This window comes from Coregonus clupeaformis, chromosome 23 (assembly GCF_020615455.1).
Source record: "Coregonus clupeaformis isolate EN_2021a chromosome 23, ASM2061545v1, whole genome shotgun sequence".
NCBI classification, from domain to species: Eukaryota; Metazoa; Chordata; class Actinopteri; order Salmoniformes; family Salmonidae; genus Coregonus; species Coregonus clupeaformis.
The window spans coordinates 17,559,106-17,578,465 of record NC_059214.1 but is presented as its reverse complement, the minus strand read 5'-3'; the positions used below and the strand labels follow the sequence as shown (position 1 = coordinate 17,578,465).

The 19,360-nt window shown below is 45.6% G+C and overlaps 1 protein-coding gene across 2 annotated transcripts in view; it reads left to right on the top strand.

Moving 5' to 3' along the window:
* LOC121536102 (kalirin) overlaps window positions 1-19,360 on the top strand; it is a 253,582-nt gene that overhangs the window by 170,059 nt on the left and 64,163 nt on the right. For both annotated transcript variants that reach the window (XM_045206551.1, XM_045206550.1), the window contains exons 12-18: window positions 961-1,130; window positions 3,762-3,936; window positions 4,582-4,777; window positions 6,353-6,519; window positions 9,184-9,303; window positions 15,527-15,745; window positions 16,102-16,251. In XM_045206551.1, the coding sequence (XP_045062486.1) occupies window positions 961-1,130; window positions 3,762-3,936; window positions 4,582-4,777; window positions 6,353-6,519; window positions 9,184-9,303; window positions 15,527-15,745; window positions 16,102-16,251 (1,197 nt within the window). The remainder of the gene's footprint in view (window positions 1-960; window positions 1,131-3,761; window positions 3,937-4,581; window positions 4,778-6,352; window positions 6,520-9,183; window positions 9,304-15,526; window positions 15,746-16,101; window positions 16,252-19,360) is intronic.

Below are 19,360 nucleotides of genomic sequence, written 5' to 3'. Positions count from 1 at the left end.
CAAGTTCATTTTTATATAAATGGAAAAAACCTCAACAGTGCATCTCAGGAGAGCTCTAACTAACTACAAATAGTGAGAAAGTCTGCGTCCCAAATGGGTATGGGCCCTGGTAAAAAGTAGTTAACTATATATAGGGAATAGGCAATAGGGTTCCATTTGGGATGCAGTCTTGTCAAGCTAGCTTGTGTGCTGATACTGAAATTATGATGAAGCAGGTGCTGAACTTTGCGATTCATTTTCCCCCTCAACACAATCTCCTGCCAATTTACTCGGATTATGCTTCAGGTGATGTGTGTAATTGTATATTCAAGCTCCTGTTCCCTCACTGAAATATTAAAGTGGGGGTAATTTTTTTCGGATGAAAAATTAAAACATCTGTATATTTGGAGAAATGTCCGTCTATTTTCGGTGCGTTTTGAGAGCAGTTCTCTAATTGTGGAGATGGAAATTTATTTATTTATTTCCCACTGTCAAACAATTAGTCTAAAGAGAGATACAGTATATGCTGAGTACTCCTCCTGCATATGTATTATACATATGAAGCAAACCCGAAAGGTTATTGTCTATTTTACTAAGTGAATGCATTACTATTGCTGCTTAAAGTTTCACCCATTGTATCCTTTACAGTCTGACCCACAAGGTGTGAGTATGTTGTTTTGTGTTGTGTTACATCTCTCTCTCTCTCTCTCTCTCTCTCTCTCTCACTCTCACTCTCTCTCTCTCTCTCTCTCTGTCTCTCTCGCTCTCTCTCTCTCTCTCTCTCTCTCTCTCTCTCTCTCTCTCTCTCTCTCTCTCTCTCTCTCTCACTCTCTCTCCCTCTCACTCTCACTCTCACTCTCACTCTCACTCTCACTCTCACTCTCTCTCTCTCTCTCACTCTCACTTTCTCCCTCCCACCCTCCCTTCCTTCCTCCCTTCATCCCTCCCGCCCTCTCTCTCTCCCTCCATTCCTCCCTCCAGTTGTGGACATGGATGGAGGACCTGCAGAAGGAGCTGTTGGAGGAAGTGTGTTCAGACTCGGTGGAGTCAGTCCAGGAGCTCATCAAGCAGTTCCAGCAGCAGCAGACGGCCACCCTGGAGGCTACGCTCAACGTCATCAAGGAGGGAGAGGACCTCATCCAGCAGCTCAGGTCAGTGTTGTATGTGCTACATGTAGGGTGAAGTTGCCCCTAGATGCTGATCTTGGGTCAGTTTTACATTTCCCCCACTAATGGTTAAGGTTAGGAATAGGGGAAACTTCACCCCGGAGTGTGCTACAGAGGCCTCCACCAGTTTTGCCTATTAGACCATTATGAATAAAATTACATGGATGGGGGGGGCCTGATCCTAGATCAGCACTCCTACTTTGAGACGATTTTACGGTACACTCTTAGAAAAAAGGGTTCCAAAAGGGTTATTCAGCTGTCCCCATGGGAGAACCCATTTTGGTTCCAGGTAGAACTCTTTTCGGTTCCATGTAGAACCCTCTGTGAAAAGGGTTCTACCTGGAACCAAAAACGGTTCTTCAAAGGGTTCTCCTATGGGGACAGCCGAAGAACCCTTTAAGGTTCTACTGTAGATAGCACCTTTTTTCTAAGAGTGTACTGTCAAGAGCGATGGAAATATGATGCCATTTCACTACAGTCATCAAAACTCACTCGCTTGTTTTATGGGCCACAGGTCCTTGTGTGGGAGAGAGTGTAAAGTGTCAGAGACCATATATAGACTGCTGCATTATAAGGCTGAGTCCCAAAAGGCATCCTATAGGGTGCCATTTGGGACACAGCCTAAGTCCAATACTACATTGTGATAGGTGTTGTATTGCTAATCCACTCCAGGGGCAGGTGTGTTAACCTTACTGCAGTGGGCTAAATCAGGGTCACACAGAGTGTTTCTTGGTAGTCTTAAACAAATCTACTTTGGAACAAAAGTATACACCTCACACACATGGTTATGGGCTTTAAAAAAATAAGACACCTGTACCATGTCAGATATAGGGCTCTATTTTCGGCTGGTGTTAAGTTTGCAATTTCATCATGTAAAAACTGCCGCTGGCATTTACCAGCCCTAACGCCAGGTTTGGCAATTTACCTGTCTTATATCAGCTCGCTTGCACTCAGATGGTCGGGGTGGAAATATTTGAGGTGTTTCCTTAAAAACATGATACAAAGTTCTCATTTCAGGCAGCGCTGACAGGGATATTTAAGACCAACCAAAAGCTGGTTTTAGCAGTAACGCAGTTGGTTATGGCATGACTTTTCACAGCTGAAACACAGCCTATCCAGCCGTGATGCTGATTGCCCATATGCGCATGGAACAAGAGTAGCCCAATGTGCTTTTGGTGCCTGTATACTTTGTATTTAGAAACAAAATGTTTTTTCCCACTTCGTTTTATTTGATTAAATACTAAGCATAGCCTCCCCTCCTCTCAATTAAGGCTTTTTTTGTCTGCCCAATGCAACCGCGAAGTAGTCAAGACTGTCGATAAAGGGTTTGGCTCCTGAGACTGCTTGAAAATAAATCTTAATCACCAAAGCTTTATTAAAATATCAAGTATGAGAGGAGTGAAACAGTGAGCTGACATTCCCTTTTTATCTATGTATTGTAGGAAGGCCTACATTATTTTAGCCATGCTGGTCCCGTTTTGGACGTACGTAAAACCCCTACCATGATGTAGGCTACGTGTCCATGCCCATCATGAAACGAGAGATGAGTACCTCGGTGAATACCGGGGAACCTCGTATTTAGAAGTTACTGTATCTGTAACCTGTAAAAATTGCTTGTTTTTTGTTTCATATGTTCAAAACCCAAGCCCTCCCTTACTATAACGAAGGCTGGTTCAACAGCAATGTCTTTTTTATCCTGGCAATTGTATGACATCATTACATTTTACAACATTTTGTTGTTGTTGTTAATTTGCTGTTGAAGCCATGCAATTACTTAGAACAATGTGGACTGCAAATGGGTTCAAGTTAACATATTTAGCAAAGATACTGTAGGTCTACATTTTGTTATTTCGTTTCTGTAAGCCTTTTAAAAAACTATAACGGACTAACATTGGAATTGGAGTTGATTCCAAGGCAATACATAAAATATTGTAAATACACAACTTGAAGCAACCACATATTTCTGATTGGCCAGTTAGCGGCCAAGCCTCGGCACACCCACAACTTGTTTATTCATCAAAACCCAGGCCTTTTGCGCCAACGCCAGCAAATGCGCCGATAATTGTGATAGTGAAAATAGTGAAAATATTTCTGACACTAGGTGATTTGACTGCAGGAAAGGACTACAGTGCCTTTACAGTGAGGGCAATTAGGGTAATCCATAGAGCTGCTTCGTTTATTACATATTTTACAACCTCTCTAATTGAACACTAACACCATGACAATTTACGCCTATTTTGTTGATGATATATTTGGGTGGTGTCCCAAATAGGACCCTATTCCCTATAGGGCACTACTAGAGTCCTAGCGGCCCTGGTCAAAGCTAGTGCCTTATAAAGGGATAATAGGGTGCCATTTGAGCCGCAGCCTTATTACTGCCCATCTCACAGCTCAGGTTTCTCTCTCTCTCTCTCTCTCTCTCTCTCTGTCTCTCTCTCTCTCTTTCTCTGTCTGTCTCTCTTTCTCTCTCTCTCTTTCTCTCTCTCTCTCTCTGTCTCTGTCTCTCTCTCTCTCTCTCTCTCTCTCTCTCTCTCTCTCTCTCTCTCTCTCTCTCTCTCTCACCTTTTTTCACACTCTCTCTCCCTCTCTCACTCTCCCTCTCTCTCTGGGCTCCAGGGACGCTGCCATGTCCACCAACAAGATGCCCCACAACAGCTCCATCGCCCACATTGAGAGTGTCCTGCAGCAGCTGGACGAGGCCCAGGGCCAGATGGAGGAGCTGTTCCATGAGAGGAAGATCAAGCTGGACATCTTCCTGCAGCTACGCATCTTTGAGCAGTACACCATCGAGGTGTGTGGGTGGAAAACGGGTGGAAACGGGGGAGGGGAGGCATTCCCAGGGGAAAGGGGGGAGAGGGGGCTCAGGTGGCCGGTCGATTGGGGGGGGGGGCTACTGTGTACTGTGTCCATCTGCTGGCCACACTGTAATCTAATGATCCTAGTGTAAGGCTTTGAGAGACCTAATGTCAGTTGACTTTGATAGATAACTGTGTATGTAGTCCCAGTGCAGTGCTGCTCTCTAGTATGTCCTAGGCCTGAGACGTGCAGTGAATTACCAATGGGTTTGTGTTATGCAATGGTGTCATTATGAACTATAATATGGGGAGAGCTATATACTGTTCTTATAAATGTACAGTATGCCTAAGGGAAGCGATTTGGTTATGTTACTGTTTCACAATATAATCTAAGCTGCACATAATGACTTAATGACATAAGACTCTCAGTGTATCAAGCGTCTCAGAGTAGGAGTGCTGATCTAGGATCAGTTTAGCCTTTTAGATCATAATGAATAACATTACATGGACAGAGGGGACCTGATCCTAGACCAGTACTCCTACTCTGAGATGCTTGTAACATACGGCCCCAGGTGTGCCATGCAGGTGTAACACTAACAACATTGTTAACCTCTGACCTTTGCCCTCTGCTCTCCCTGCAGGTGACGGCGGAGCTGGATGCGTGGAACGAAGACCTTCTGCGCCAGGTGAACGACTTCAACTCGGAGGACCTGACCCTGGCCGAGCAGCGGCTGCAGCGCCACACGGAGCGCAAGCTGGCCATGAACAACATGACCTTCGAGGTGATGCAACAGGGACAGGACCTTCACCAGTACATCATGGAGGTCCAGGCCTCAGGTAAGACTGACAGCCACTCATATTGCACGGTGATAGGGGATACACTCTACTGCATCTCTTTTGCTCCCGAAGGACACTCTTGTCATTGGATGTTTCTATTGTACATTATCTAAAGATTGTATAACTCACATGGTATGTAACTCTGCCATTAAGAGTCTAGAGCCATGTAACAGGGCTAGGCGTAGAATGGGTTCAGAGAGAGGGACAGGAGAGTAAATGGGTAGGTTTGCTGCCCTGCCAACTCAGAGAGGGAAGCGGTCCACCCACCGACCACCTGACTTGGGCTCATGTGGAAGGAGCTGATAGCAGTGAGGGAGGGAGGGAGGGTGGGTGGCAGCAGTAACAGTTCAGAGGGGCCAAGTCTTATCTGGACAGCTGTGGAGTTCACCATCTGGAGAGAGGGAGAGGAGTCAGGAATTAGGTTTAAAAAGCAAGGCTTTCTTTCCCCCTCAGCACAATCCTCTTACCTTCCTCACTGCACTGCATGAAGCTTAATACTAGGCCTGGGCTGCATCCCAATGGCACTCTGGGAAAAGCACTCAATCTGGGCCACCCTCGTGTGCCCTTCATGGACTGTGTGGACTGTGACATCCCCCTCAGTCCTGACCAATGGAGACTTAAGCCCTCCAAAGGTGTGGGCTGGGCTCTCGACAATATTTCACCCTGGAAGATGAAATTAGCCCAGTGTAGGGTCACATTTTATACTGTACAGTATAGACATTTTTATTGATGTTTTTTGGAGTGGTACTCCTCCTCACTATGTCTACGTCCCAAATGGTGCCCTATTCCTTTTGAAGTACACTACTTTTGACCAGGGTGCATATGACTCTAGTCAAAAGTAGTGCGTTATATAGTGAATAGGGTGCCATTTGGAACACAAATATTGTTTTCTTTTCTCATCAGATACACTTGATAACCCTGTGGTTTTGGGTAATCACAGTAATCATTTAATTAGACATTGAAGTGAAGTGTTGTCTTTTTAAGTCGGGTGATTTAATTAATTGAGAAAAAACACGGCAGATAGAAAATAGCAGGTGTTCATTGGAGAAGGACTTGTGCACTAGCTCCACCTAGTGGTACAGTTTATATCACCTTCCTCATTGATCCCACATACAAGACTGTAACCACCAATTGGATATCGTGAAATTGGGGAGAAAAAGGGGTAAAAAGTACAAACAACTACAAATACTGTAGGTCCTCGGTCACTCCTATTGCACGGTGATAGGTGAAACACTCAACTGTATGGCTGCATTCCAAATGGCATCCCATTCCCTGTATAGTGTACAACTTTTCAACTGGGCCACTATGGCTGTCAACAGTAATGCTAACCATGTCATTGGATTTAGGGTAAAGGTTCAGTGAAAAAAATACGAAAAGATTGCGAATCCATTCAGTTTTCCACGTTAATTCAACACCGTCATATTGAATTATTTTGTTGAAATAACATGGAAACAACATTGTTTCAACCAGTTTGCCTGAAAACAAGACAAATGCATAGCTTCATTTATGGTATGTAACTATTTGTGACTGTATGGTTTCATGTGGTAATGACCATAGTCCTGTGTGGTGTTCTAGGCATTGAGTTGACTGGGGAGAAAGAGGTGGATCTGGCCACTCAGGTCCAGGAGCTGCTGGAGTTCCTCCATGAGAAGCAGCATGAGCTGGACGTCAGCGCTGACCAGACCCAGAAGAGACTGCAGGAGTGTCTGCAGCTCCGCCACCTGCAGTCAGAGGTCAAACAGGTGGGTGTACTCACACGCTTATATTCTATAGGGGTAACGAGGGTGAACTGGGCTGGTGAGAGTCTCCAACACACACACTTGCGCACACACACATGCTCACTCGCTTGCAGGCGCACAAACCCACGCAAACCCACGCGCGCAAATACACACACACACACACATCCACCCAGCAGAAAACACCCTACATCAAACAGTCAGTGTGAGTGCATGGCTGCCAGCAGTGGTTCAATATTTGATCAATGACTGGCTTGTATCAGCTGCTTGGTGAAGACAGCTTTTCACTCCTCTCAAACATGTTTTTGCCGACTTATCTGCTTGTATGGCCTAGAGTAAAATGTCAAGTCAATGTATGCCAGTGCCATTGAGAAACACTAAACTAGATTACTTAATCATTCTCAGACAGGCTAGTAAAGTATTATTGTCTGTGTCAAACCGAGCTTGCGTCTCATATGTTACCCTATTCCCTATATAGTGCACTACTTTTGATCAGGGCCCATAGGATTCTGGTCAAAAGTAGTGCATTATGTAGGGAGTAAGGTGCCATTTGGGATGCATTCTGAGAGAGAAAGCTCTCTGAGGAAATTTCAATCTGAATGTCAGTTTGACATAGAGCACATTTAGCTGTGTGCCTTCATCACTATACAAGAAATATACAAACTGTGGAAATACAGATTAATAAAATATGCTGGATCGCTCTCTCAAACTGAAGTCTGCCGGACCATCCACGTAGCAAATCACCTCTTAAAGTCAATTTAAATATAACAATAAATGATTCCGCCTCAATATCAATGCAAATGGATATTTATTGGATAATATTTCCAGACACAACACATCTCAACCGAAAATGCTGCAGTTTCTGTAAATAATGAATAATGTTTGTCGCAGTGCTAGTGACACACATACTGTACATTACACATATATATTCAGTAGAGTTGCTCCTCTTGCTGTTGTTGACCATTTTTCAAGTCTCAGGGATCCCTTGAAAAAGAGATGTCAATCTCAATCTTACTTCCCCGGAAAAATGTACCTTATATATACTTTATAAAGGATAAATAAATAAAACAGTTTGCACTGTTAGATTAGTGAACCAACTCAGTGGCCTTGAGGTTAGAGTGTCCACCTGAGATTGGAAGGTTGGGAGTTCGATCCCTGGCCAAATCATAGTAAAGACTGTAGGAAAGGGACCAATGCTTCTCTACTTGGCACTCAGCGTTAAGGAGATAGATTGGGGGTAAGGCCCTGTGATAGACTAGTGTTCATGGGGTGTACTTGTACATCAAGCTACCTTACGCAACAGGAGATAGGCACCTGCTCCTATGAGTCATTCCGGCTCACGCAAGGCTAGTTACTTTTTACTTACTGTTATGACATACTGCAAATCCCATCATCTTAATTTGCAGTAGCGCTAGCTAGCGGTGAAAGATGTATAGCCATGCAGCCGCAAAACCCTACCACAGATGGTTGCTGGCTTCCCTCACACCATCTGCAGTTTCTTTCCTCATCTGTAGTAATTGAAGGCCAAACTGCTGTGAAGATGCTCCACTTTGCATGATGCACTCTAATGGAAATAGGGCTGATTGTTGGAGAGTAGCTATAAAGGAGGCTTCTGGGACTGAGCCCAGCCCAGGTAGTGTGGTTGGTAATGGAGGGAGGGAAGAAGGGAGGGGAGGGGAAAAGGTGTAGCAAAGGGCAGGGCTGAGAGAGAGAGAGAGAGAGACATAGAGAGAGAGAGAGAGAGAGAGAGAGAGAGAGAGAGAGAGAGAGAGAGAGAGAGAGAGAGAGAGAGAGAGAGAGAGAGAGAGAGAGAGAGAGAGAGAGAGAGAGAGAGAGAGAGAGAGAGAGAGAGAGAGAGAGAGAGAGAGAGAGAGTGTAACAAAGGTCAGGAGGGAGGTCAGGAGGGAGGGAAGACAAGGGAAAGAAAGAAAGAAAGAAAGAAAGAAAGAAAGAAAGAAAGAAAGAAAGAAAGAAAGAAAGAAAGTGCGAGGTAGAAAGAAAGAGAGTGGTACTGATGAGCCATATCCCCTGCACAGCCGGTCTCTGAGTTTTAGGAAGCCAGAGAAAAAAAAGATCCATATGTTTCTAATCCCTCATTGGATTTCTAAATGAACAGAAGGGAACATATGTAATATCTAATAGTTAATATGCCCGTGAAGATTATACTACTGCTAATCCTAGTTTATCCCCTTGTTTGTGTTGAACTATGCCACCAAGCTGTGCTTATGAAGCTCAACTATACCAAAGCTCTTTGTGCCTCTAGTTTGATCTCATGCTTCATTTTGGGATTGCATTAGATATGCATTACATAAGCCTGACTTTGGGTATTTCTAAGTCTGACTCAGTCTGTCCCTCTGACATTTTCAACTGCTGTTTGAGGCAAAACATGTCTGAGTATGTTCATACTCATAAAAAAGTGACATTATGAATACTGTATTATGTTACGTGACACCATCCAGTTCGGAGGACAGGCTCATAGTTATGGCTGGAACGGAATGAATGGAATGGTGTCCAACACAACAAACACATGGTTTCCATAGGTTTGATACCATTCTATTTGAGCCATTATTATGAGACATCCTCCCTCACCACCTTCCTCTGGCCTAGACCTAACTGCACCGTACCAATGTAAACTCTAAACTCCTCTCCTCTCTGTGTGTCCCCCTGCAGGTCCTGGGCTGGATCCGGAATGGGGAGTCCATGCTGAACGCCAGCATGGTGAATGCCAGCTCGCTGTCAGAGGCAGAGCAACTCCAGAGGGAGCATGAACAGTTCCAGCTGGCCATCGAGGTAACCTCTCCCCCTCCCCAAAACCAGACTGACTGACCAGGCTAATCGCTTCAATGTGCGCTGTCATGAAACTATACACACACAAGCATGCACGAAGTGTAAACTCTGCATTTGCGCACACACACACACAGGCAAACACAAACACACACATATTTGGTGTGAACTCCATATACCCTTAGACACACACGCAGATGCACACACACAAACATTGTCTGTCAACATTACACACGCTCAGCCGTACACACACACTATCTGGGAAAACAGTGCTCTGTTTGTTTTCATTCAGCTCTTTAAATAGCTGTTGCTCTGAGCATGACGACAAATGTTCACACAAAATATGGGGCTGCTTGGTAAAGTCCTGTATCAGCACACACACACACACAGCACACTGGTGACCTGGCACACAATCTGGCTCTGCTGTGGCTCTGACTCCAAGTAGTGAAGCCTGGATCCGGAGGCCTGTTCCAGCCCAAGAACCACCACCCCAGACTGTGTGTGTATACTTGTGTGTGTGTGTGTGTGTGTGTGTGTGTGTGTGTGTGTGTGTGTGTGTGTGTGTGTGTGTGTGTGTGTGTGTGTGTGTGTGTGTGTGTGTGTGTTTGTGTGGGTGTGTGCATGTGCATGTGCATGTGTGCTGAATCCTGTCCAGCACAGCTCTGGAATCCATTTGGAGGGAATGAAAATAACCCCTTTAAGAACCTATTAGCTAACTTTTATTAAATCACTGTGCAGGATGTAGAGGGAGTTTTCTTAATGCAATCACCATCCCTTCCTCTCTTTGGGGAAACAAATGTATGTATTTACCCCAGAAAGCCACCACAGTGGCCTATCTCTCCCCAGACATCAGGTTTCTATTGGGACCTATAGAGAGAAAGGGGCAATCTGGGATAGCGTCACACCGGCCACTTTTCTTGGTTAACAGCTGAGGGATGAGGTAAAATAAGCATATATTTTGGGTTCTGATGGGGCACGACATATTCTTCAAGAATGAATGACTATACAGTCAGGTCTGAAATTATTGCCACCCTTAATAAAGATTTGAAAAAAAGACTGCATAAAATAAATAATACAAATACTGAGCTGTATTGTATGCTAAAAAAAAATATATTCAATTATATTATTTTATACGAATGCAATTGCTCAGAGAAATAGCTTTTTTTTTAAACAAGTAACACTATTTTTCTCAAAAAGATAGGGGTCAAAATGTATGGCACCCCTGTTTTCAATACCTTTCAGTACCTCACCTTTTGAGGATAACGGCACTGAGCCTTTTTCTAAAGTGTTTTATGAGATTGGAGATCACATTGGTAGGGATCTTAGACCATTCCTTCATGCATCCTTGATCATCCACCACCATATTTTACAGTAGGTATGGGGTTATTTTCTGCTTATGCATCCTTATTTAGACGCCAAACCCACCACTGGTGTGTGTGTGGCCAAAGAGCTATATTTTCATGTCATCCAACAAATGTAGCCTGGAGTTTGCTAAACAGAATTGGCACTTGGATTGGAACCAATGCAATGGTCAGATGAGATGAAAATAGAGCTCTTTGGCCACACACACCAGTGGTGGGTTTGTCTAAATGAGAATGCATCAGCACACAATAACCCCATACCTACTGTAAAATATGATGGTCGATCTTTGATGTTATGGGGCTATTTTGCTTCCACTGGTCTTGGGGCCCTTGTTACGGGTCAACGGCATCATGAACTTTACCCAGTTCCAGGGCATTTTATCCAAAACCTTGGTTGCTTCTGGCAGGAGGCTGAAACTTGGCCGCAAGTGGATTTTCCAGCAAGACAATAACCCCAAGCACACATCAACATCCACAAAGAAATTGATAATTGACCACAAAATCGACATTTTGCAATGGCCATCTCAGTCTCCGGACAGGAACCCCATTGAAAACCTGTGGTTTTGAATTGAAGATGGCAGACGAAGAATATCAAGGATCTGGAAAGATTCTGTATGGTGGAATGGTCTAAGATCCCTACCAATGTGTTCTCCAACTCATAAAACACTTCAGAAAAAGGCTCAGTGCCGTTATCCTCAAAAGGTGATGTATTGAAAGGTATTGAAAACAGGGGTGCCAATCATTTTGACCCATATCTCTTTGAGAGGAAAAATATATTACTTATTAAACAAAATCTCTTTCTCTGCGAAATTGTATTAGTATAAAATAATAGAATTTTCAGAATTTGTGAGCATACAATATAGCCAGTATTTGTATTAATATACATAATATATTATTATACCATCTTTTTTGCTCATCTGAATCAATAATTGTAAAAGTCAAAAGATGTAGCAATCATGGATTACCCTTTAAGGGAGTTAAGACTGGATTTACCTGATTATATCATTTTAGATGCAAAATGGATGTTGTAAAGGTAACTGCATTGACAGAGCGTTTTAGATGAACCAGTGACTGTTATGTGATATATACTCCTATAAGATTGATGCTTTATGAAAGGTTTATGGCTCTTGGTCCTATCCTTTCATGAGGAGTCAGCATTTCCCTGGCCCTCCATTAGCTGTGGACCAGAAACTTGGGATGCATCCCAAATGGCACCCTATTCCCTATAAAGTCCACTACTTTTGACCAGAGCCCTATGAGCCCTGGTCAAAAGTAGTGCACTATAAAGGGAATAGAGAGCCATTTGGGACGCAGACCTGCTTTACGTTATAGTTTAGGAAGGCTTTTAGAGTTAGGTAATGGGACTCATGCAGAATTGAAATTCCATATTCTGTTTTTTGTATTTGATTATACATCAATTGTAATGTTTTTGATTAAGTAGTAACTTGTGTAAGTGCAGAAATGTTAAATTACTCTTGACGGCTTTATTTCCTTTTCTCCTGTATTAGCTTTCTCTGGTGGATTTATAGTTGTAAATCAGGCCTGGATCTGGCAAGAAAAGCACACCATGGTAGTTTGCCTCTATGGGTTTAATTCTGTAAGATTGAAATGCATTTCTGTTCAATTCTGATTTTTTTTTTCCTTTGTGATGTAGCTCAGCCTAGCCAAGCAAAAAAACAAAAGCCATTTGACACTGTTACAACTTAATATTTACTTTCTAGAGGACAACATACACTGAGTGTACAAAACATTAGGAACACCTGCTCTTTCCATGACATAGACATTTTTACATTTTTAGTCATTTAGCAGACGCTCTTATCCAGAGCGACTTACAGGAGCAATTAGGGTTAAGTGCCTTGCTCAAGGGCACATCGACAGATTTTTCACCTAGTCTGCTCGGGGATTAGAACCAGCGACCTTTCGGTTACTGGCACAACGCTCTTAACCACTAAGCTACCTGCCGCCCCGGGATTTAGCAGGTGACATCAATAAGACCTGGTCAGTCTGTCAGGGCTGCCCAACCCTCTTCCTGGAGATCTAGCGTCCTGTGGGTTTTCAGTCCAACCCTAATTTAACACACCTGATTCTAATTATTAGCTGCTCAACAAGACCTTAACTAGCTGAATCAGATATGCTAAATTAGGGTTAGACTGAAAACCTACAGGACAGTAGAAGAGGGTTGGGCAACCCTGACAGACTGACCAGGTCTTATTGATGTCACCTGCTAAATCCACTTTAATTAGTGTAGATGAAGGGGAGGAGACAGATTAAAGAAGGATTTTTAAGCCTTGAGACAATTGAGTCATGGATTGTGTGTGCCATTCAGAGGGTGAATGGGCAAGACAAAAGATTGAAGTGCCTTTGAACGGGGTATGGTAGTAGGTGCCAGGCCCACTGGTTTGAGTGTGTCAAGAACTGCGACACTGCTGGGTTTTTCACGCTCAACAGTTTCCCATGTGTATCAAGAATGGTCCACCACCCAAAGGACATCCAGCCAACTTGACTCAACTGTGGGAAGCATTGGAGTCAACATGGGCCAGCATCCCTGTGGAACACTTTCGACACCTTGTAGAGTCCATGCTCTGACGAATTGAGGCTGTTCTGAGGGCAAAAGGGGGTGCAACTCAATATTAGGAAGGTGTTCCTAATATTTTGTACACTCAGTATATATGAGATGAGGAAAAAGAGAGAAGAAGTCTGCAGACTAGGGTACTGTGCACTACTATTGACCAGGGCCGTGGTCAAAAGTAGTGCCCTTCATAGGGAATAGGGTGCCATTTGGGATGTAGACATGGAGAGGCCATTTGGAAAGATAATTGCATTTATTCTTAGTGGGACAGTATCTTTAGACAGCTCCAGATAAGTAGCTAATGAAATGTCCCTTATCTTTAAGCCTCTCACATTTTTGCATCTTCTTTTAATAAAACGAAACATCAACTTTAAATCATCTTTTATTGGAAGGTTTTAATCACACAGGCAATGACGTCCAAAGGAAACCCGGGCTCCCAAAATGCCGTGCAAGCACCAGACTAGACTGGACTACAGTCAATGGCATATATAAAGTCTTTAGAAAACAAGGGTTAACACACACATTACCATACTGTTCTCGCTTATGGTTCAGCCCCAAAAACAACATTGTAGAAAACCCATTTAAACATAAGAATATACACTGCTCAAAAAAATAAAGGGAACACTTAAACAACACAATGTAACTCCAAGTCAATCACACTTCTGTGAAATCAAACTGTCCACTTAGGAAGCAACACTGGTTGACAATACATTTCACATGCTGTTGTGCAAATGGAATAGACAACAGGTGGAAATTATAGACAATTAGCAAGACACCCCCAATAAAGGACTGGTTTTGCAGGTGGTGACCACAGACCACTTCTCAGTTCCTATGCTTCCTGGCTAATGTTTTGGTCACTTTTGAATGCTGGCGGTGCTTTCACTCTAGTGGTAGCATGAGACGGAGTCGACAACCCACACAAGTGGCTCAGGTAGTCCAGCTCATCCAGGATGGCACATCAATGCGAGCTGTGGCAAGAAGGTTTGCTGTGTCTGTCAGCGTAGTGTCCAGAGCATGGAGGCGCTACCAGGAGACAGGCCAGTACATCAGGAGACGTGGAGGAGGCCGTAGGAGGGCAACAACCCAGCAGCAGGACTGCTACCTCCGCCTTTGTGCAAGGAGGAGCAGGAGGAGCACTGCCAGAGCCCTGCAAAATGACCTCCAGCAGGCCACAAATGTGCATGTGTCTGCTCAAACGGTCAGAAACAGACTCCATGAGGGTGGTATGAGGGCCCGACGTCCACAGGTGGGGGGTTGTGCTTACAGCCCAACACCGTGCAGGACGTTTGGCATTTGCCAGAGAACACCAAGATTGGCAAATTCGCCACTGGTGCCCTGTGTTCTTCACAGATGAAAGCAGGTTCACACTGAGCACATGTGACAGACGTGACAGAGTCTGGAGACGCCGTGGAGAACGCTTTCTGCTGCCTGCAACATCCTCCAGCATGACCGGTTTGGCGGTGGGTCAGTCATGGTGTGGGGTGGCATTTCTTTGGGGGCCGCACAGCCCTCCATGTGCTCGCCAGAGGTAGCCTGACTGCCATAAGGTACACGAGATGAGATCCTCAGACCCCCTTGTGAGACCATATGCTGGTGCGGTTGGCCCTGGGTTCCTCCTAATGCAAGACAATGCTAGACCTCATGTGGCTGGAGTGTGTCAGCAGTTCCTGCAAGAGGAAGGCATTGATGCTATGGACTGGCCCGCCCGTTCCCCAGACCTGAATCCAATTGAGCACATCTGGGACATCATGTCTCGCTCCATCCACCAACGCCACGTTGCACCACAGACTGTCCAGGAGTTGGCGGATGCTTTAGTCCAGGTCTGGGAGGAGATCCCTCAGGAGACCATCCGCCACCTCATCAAGAGCATGCCCAGGCGTTGTAGGGAGGTCATACAGGCACGTGGAGGCCACACACACTACTGAGCCTCATTTTGACTTGTTTTAAGGACATTACATCAAAGTTGGATCAGCCTGTAGTGTGGTTTTCCACTTTAATTTTGAGGGTGACTCCAAATCCAGACCTCCATGGGTTGATACATTTGATTTCCATTGATCATTTTTGTGTGATTTTGTTGTCAGCACATTCAACTATGTAAAGAGGAGAGGATCTAGGATGTGTTATTTTAGTGTTCCCTTTATTTTTTTGAGCAGTGTATAAAGTCTTGGCACATGTACAGTTTGTAAAAAACGTCATATTTACACTGTTAGAATTAACACATCATCATGTATCATTGACCCGTCACTTACCCTGACCCTTACCCTAAACAACCTCTCTCTCTCTCTGTGTGTCCCCTCAGTCCCTGTTCCATGCCAATTCCCTCCAGAAGACCCACCAGAGTGCCCTGCAGGTGCAGCAGAAGGCTGAGGTCATGCTCCAGGCGGGCCATTTTGACCCGGACGGCATACGGGCCTGCGCCGAGAAGGTGGCCATGCACTGGCAGCAGCTCATGCTCAAGATGGAGGATCGTCTCAAGCTGGTCAACGCTTCTGTGGCCTTCTACAAGACCTCAGAGCAGGTGTGTGTGTGTCAACACCACCCCCGCACAGCGCTCCCTGAATCACTCAACAACCACCTCAAGCATTTCCCATCCATTAAGACAAATGGTGGTGTTGGCCTGGAGGGCCTAAAGCCTTGAGACACATTCTCTCTCCATTGCATCATCCTGTCCCTATGTCCTCAATAAACAAGATATATGAATTCCCACTCCTTAAATTTTTTTTTTGAAAAAAGACAAAGGATGGTGTGGTTTTGTGTTTGGTTAAACTCAAAGACAGAAAAGGTTGCTTATCGGTAGTATGTCCGGTTCTGTGATGGCACCTCGAAATTGTGTCCGACCTAGCATGAAGACTGAGACCCCTGTGCCCTCCTCAGGTGTGCAGTGTGCTGGAGAGTCTGGAGCAGGAGTACAGGAGGGATGAGGACTGGTGTGGTGGACATGACAAGCTTGGAGCCATGGCCGAGACGGACCATGTCATCCCCCTCATCAGCAAACACCTGGAGCAGAAGGAAGCCTTCCTCAAGGTACAGCAGAGCAACATGGTTGTGTCTCAAATGGTGCCCTATTCCCTGTGCCTCCTTTGTCTGCGGCGGTACATCATGATCGTCTGCAAATAAAATAATAAACCAAGACAGACAATTAGCTAGTATACAGTACAGATAAACATGTAGCTAGCTAGCAATCCCATTTAGCTACAAGCTTAGCAAACAAACAGATGAACGTAGCTAGCTAGCTAACTAGTTAGTAGGCGCACTAGCTGGGTCATGACTCAAGATCAAGAACCGTCGCCGCCCCGCTTTGTTCCTTTTCCCCAAACGCGGCAAATGCATAACGGCATAATGACCCAGCTAGCTAGCTAGAATCAAAATGGGAAAAACTCCAGGGAAAATTCAGTGGTATCACTAACTATGTAAGGACGACATAAATAAAAAGCATACTTGTAACTAGCTAATGTTACAGAATATATAGCTAGAGCAACATTAACTAGTTAATACATTAGCTAGCTAATGGCGGGCCAGCTAGCTAGAAAGGCTTTTAAAACAGCTCTTTCAAAAGTAACTAGCTAGTGTTGCTAAAATTTCATTCCTCTCCCTTCTCCTTTTTTTATTGTCTTCTTCTTCCGTCTTCTGTGTCTCTCTGCTCTGCTCTATCCTTTAATTTTCGGAATACCAAATGTACAGAATGAGAAGCAGACAAGATCGTCATTGCTGTGTTTGTATTTACCTCCAACAAAGATTTTCTATTGACAAGATAGTTGAATGACCGCTCTAACAATGGAAATACATGTACTCAAAGATGGGACAATTCTAGCCAATGAGAGGGCAGATATGCGTGTGAACAACAGGCACAACTCCAATATAAAGTATATATTTATATACACTACCGGTCAAAAGTTTTAGAACACCTACTCATTCAAGGGTTTTTCTTTATTTTTTTACTATTTTCTACATTGTAGAATAATAGTGAAGACATCAAAACTATGAAATAACCCATATGGAATCGTGTAGTAACCAAAAAAGTGTTAAACAAATCAATATATATTTTATATTTGAGATTCTTCAAATAGCCACCTTTTGCCTTGATGACAGCTTTGCACACTCTTGGCATTCTCTCAACCAGCTTCACCTGGAATGCTTTTCCAACAGTCTTGAAGGAGTTCCCACATATGCTGAGCACTTGTTGGCTGCTTTTCCTTCACTCTGCGGTCCGACTCATCCCAAACCATCTCAATTGGGTTGAGGTCGGGGATTGTGGAGGCCAGGTCATTTGATACAGCACTCCATCACTCTCCTTCTTGGTAAAATAGCCCTTACACAGCCTGGAGGTGTGTTGGGTCATTGTCCTGTTGAAAAACAAATAATAGTCCCACTAAGCCCAAACCATGCTGGTTAAGTGTGCCTTGAATTCTAAATCAATCACAGACAGTGTCATCAGCAAAGCACTCCTACACCATAACACCTCCTCCTCCATGCTTTACGGTGGGAACTACACATGCGGATATCATCCATTCACCCACACCGCGTCTCACAAAGACACGGCGGTTGGAACCAAAAATCTCCAATTTGGACTCCACCGGTCTAATGTCCATTGCTCGTGTTTCTTGGCCCAAGCAAGTCTCTTCTTATTATTGGTGTGTCACACCCTGGCTCTGGGACTCTATATGTTGAGCCAGGGTGTGTTCATTCTATGTGTTCTGTTTCTTTGTTTGGGTGTTCTAGGTTGTCTGTTTCTATGTCTGCCTGTGTGACTCCCAATCAGAGGCAACGAGTGTCAGCTGTCGGCTGGTTGTCTCTGATTGGGAGCCATATTTAATCTGTAGGTTTTCCCTTGGGTGTTGTGGGTTTTTGTTCCGTGTCGGTATTTGTTTATCGTGGACTTCACGAGTCGTGTTTTGTTTTTGTATACTTTAACTATTAAAGTCATGTTTGTTTCACACGCTGCGCCTTGGTCTACTCACTCCTACGACGATCGTGACAGAAAAACCCACCGTAAAAGGATCAAGCAGCGTGTCCAGGAGCAGGCAGACTGGACATGGGAGGAAGCGCCAGGAAAGGAGATGGAGAGGCTGGCGATGGCCCAGGTGGGCAAAGTGTGGTCCTGGGAGGACATGCTCGGGGGCAAGGGACCTTGGGGTAGGATTAAGGCCCTGGCGAGAGAGGAGCAGCGGCGTCAGCAGTGCCATCGTCGGACGGACGAGAGGCACCCCCAACAATTTTTAGGGGGCACACGGCATGGGCGACTGGGCAGCAGGAGGCTGCCACAGGGGCGAAATGGGAGACGAGGAGAGAAGGCCACCGGGTTACGGGAGCCATTGGCGAGAGGAGGAAGGAAGTTGTAGAGGCACGGCGAGAGGTACTGAGGTGTATTGCCAGTCCGGTCCGGCCCGTTCCTGATCCCCGTTTAAGGCCAGTGGTGTGTGTTCCCAGTACGGTCCGGCCTGTTCCTGCTCCACGCACCAAGCCTACGGTGTCGTCGCCAGCCCAGTCCGGCCTGTCCCTGCTCCACGCACCAAGCCTACGGTGTGCGTCGCCAGCCCAGTCCGGCCTGTCCCTGCTCCACGCACCAAGCCTACGGTGTGCGTCGCCAGCCCAGTCCGGCCTGTTCCTGCTCCACGCACCAAGCCTACGGTGTGCGTCGCCAGCCCTGCCCGGCCTGTTCCTGCTCCACGCACCAAGCCTACGGTGTGCGTCGTCAGCCCAGCCCGGCCTGTCCCTGCTCCACGCACCAAGCCTACGGGGTGCGTCGCCAGCCCGGCCCGGCCTGTCCCTGCTCCTCGCACCAAGTCTACGGTGCGCGTCGCCAGCCCGGTCCGGCCTGTTCCTGCCACTCGCACCAAGTCTACGGTGCGCGTCGCCAGCCCGGCCCGGCTCGTTCCTGCCACTCGCACCAAGCCAGGGGTGCGAGTCGTCAGTCCGGCACAACCCGTGCCTGGGTCATCGGTGCCAGATCAGGTACCGCTTATTGCTCCCCAACGGAGCTGAAGCTAGCCGCTCCTGCTATGTCCAGGTCAGCTCCAGCCAGCGGAGCCAGACTGGACCAGGGGCGCTATGGGGGGTTCATTGGAGGGTGGTGGTCAAGGCCGGAGGCAGAACCGCCGCGCCGAGGAGGTATGCCCGCCCAGCCCTCCCCCTG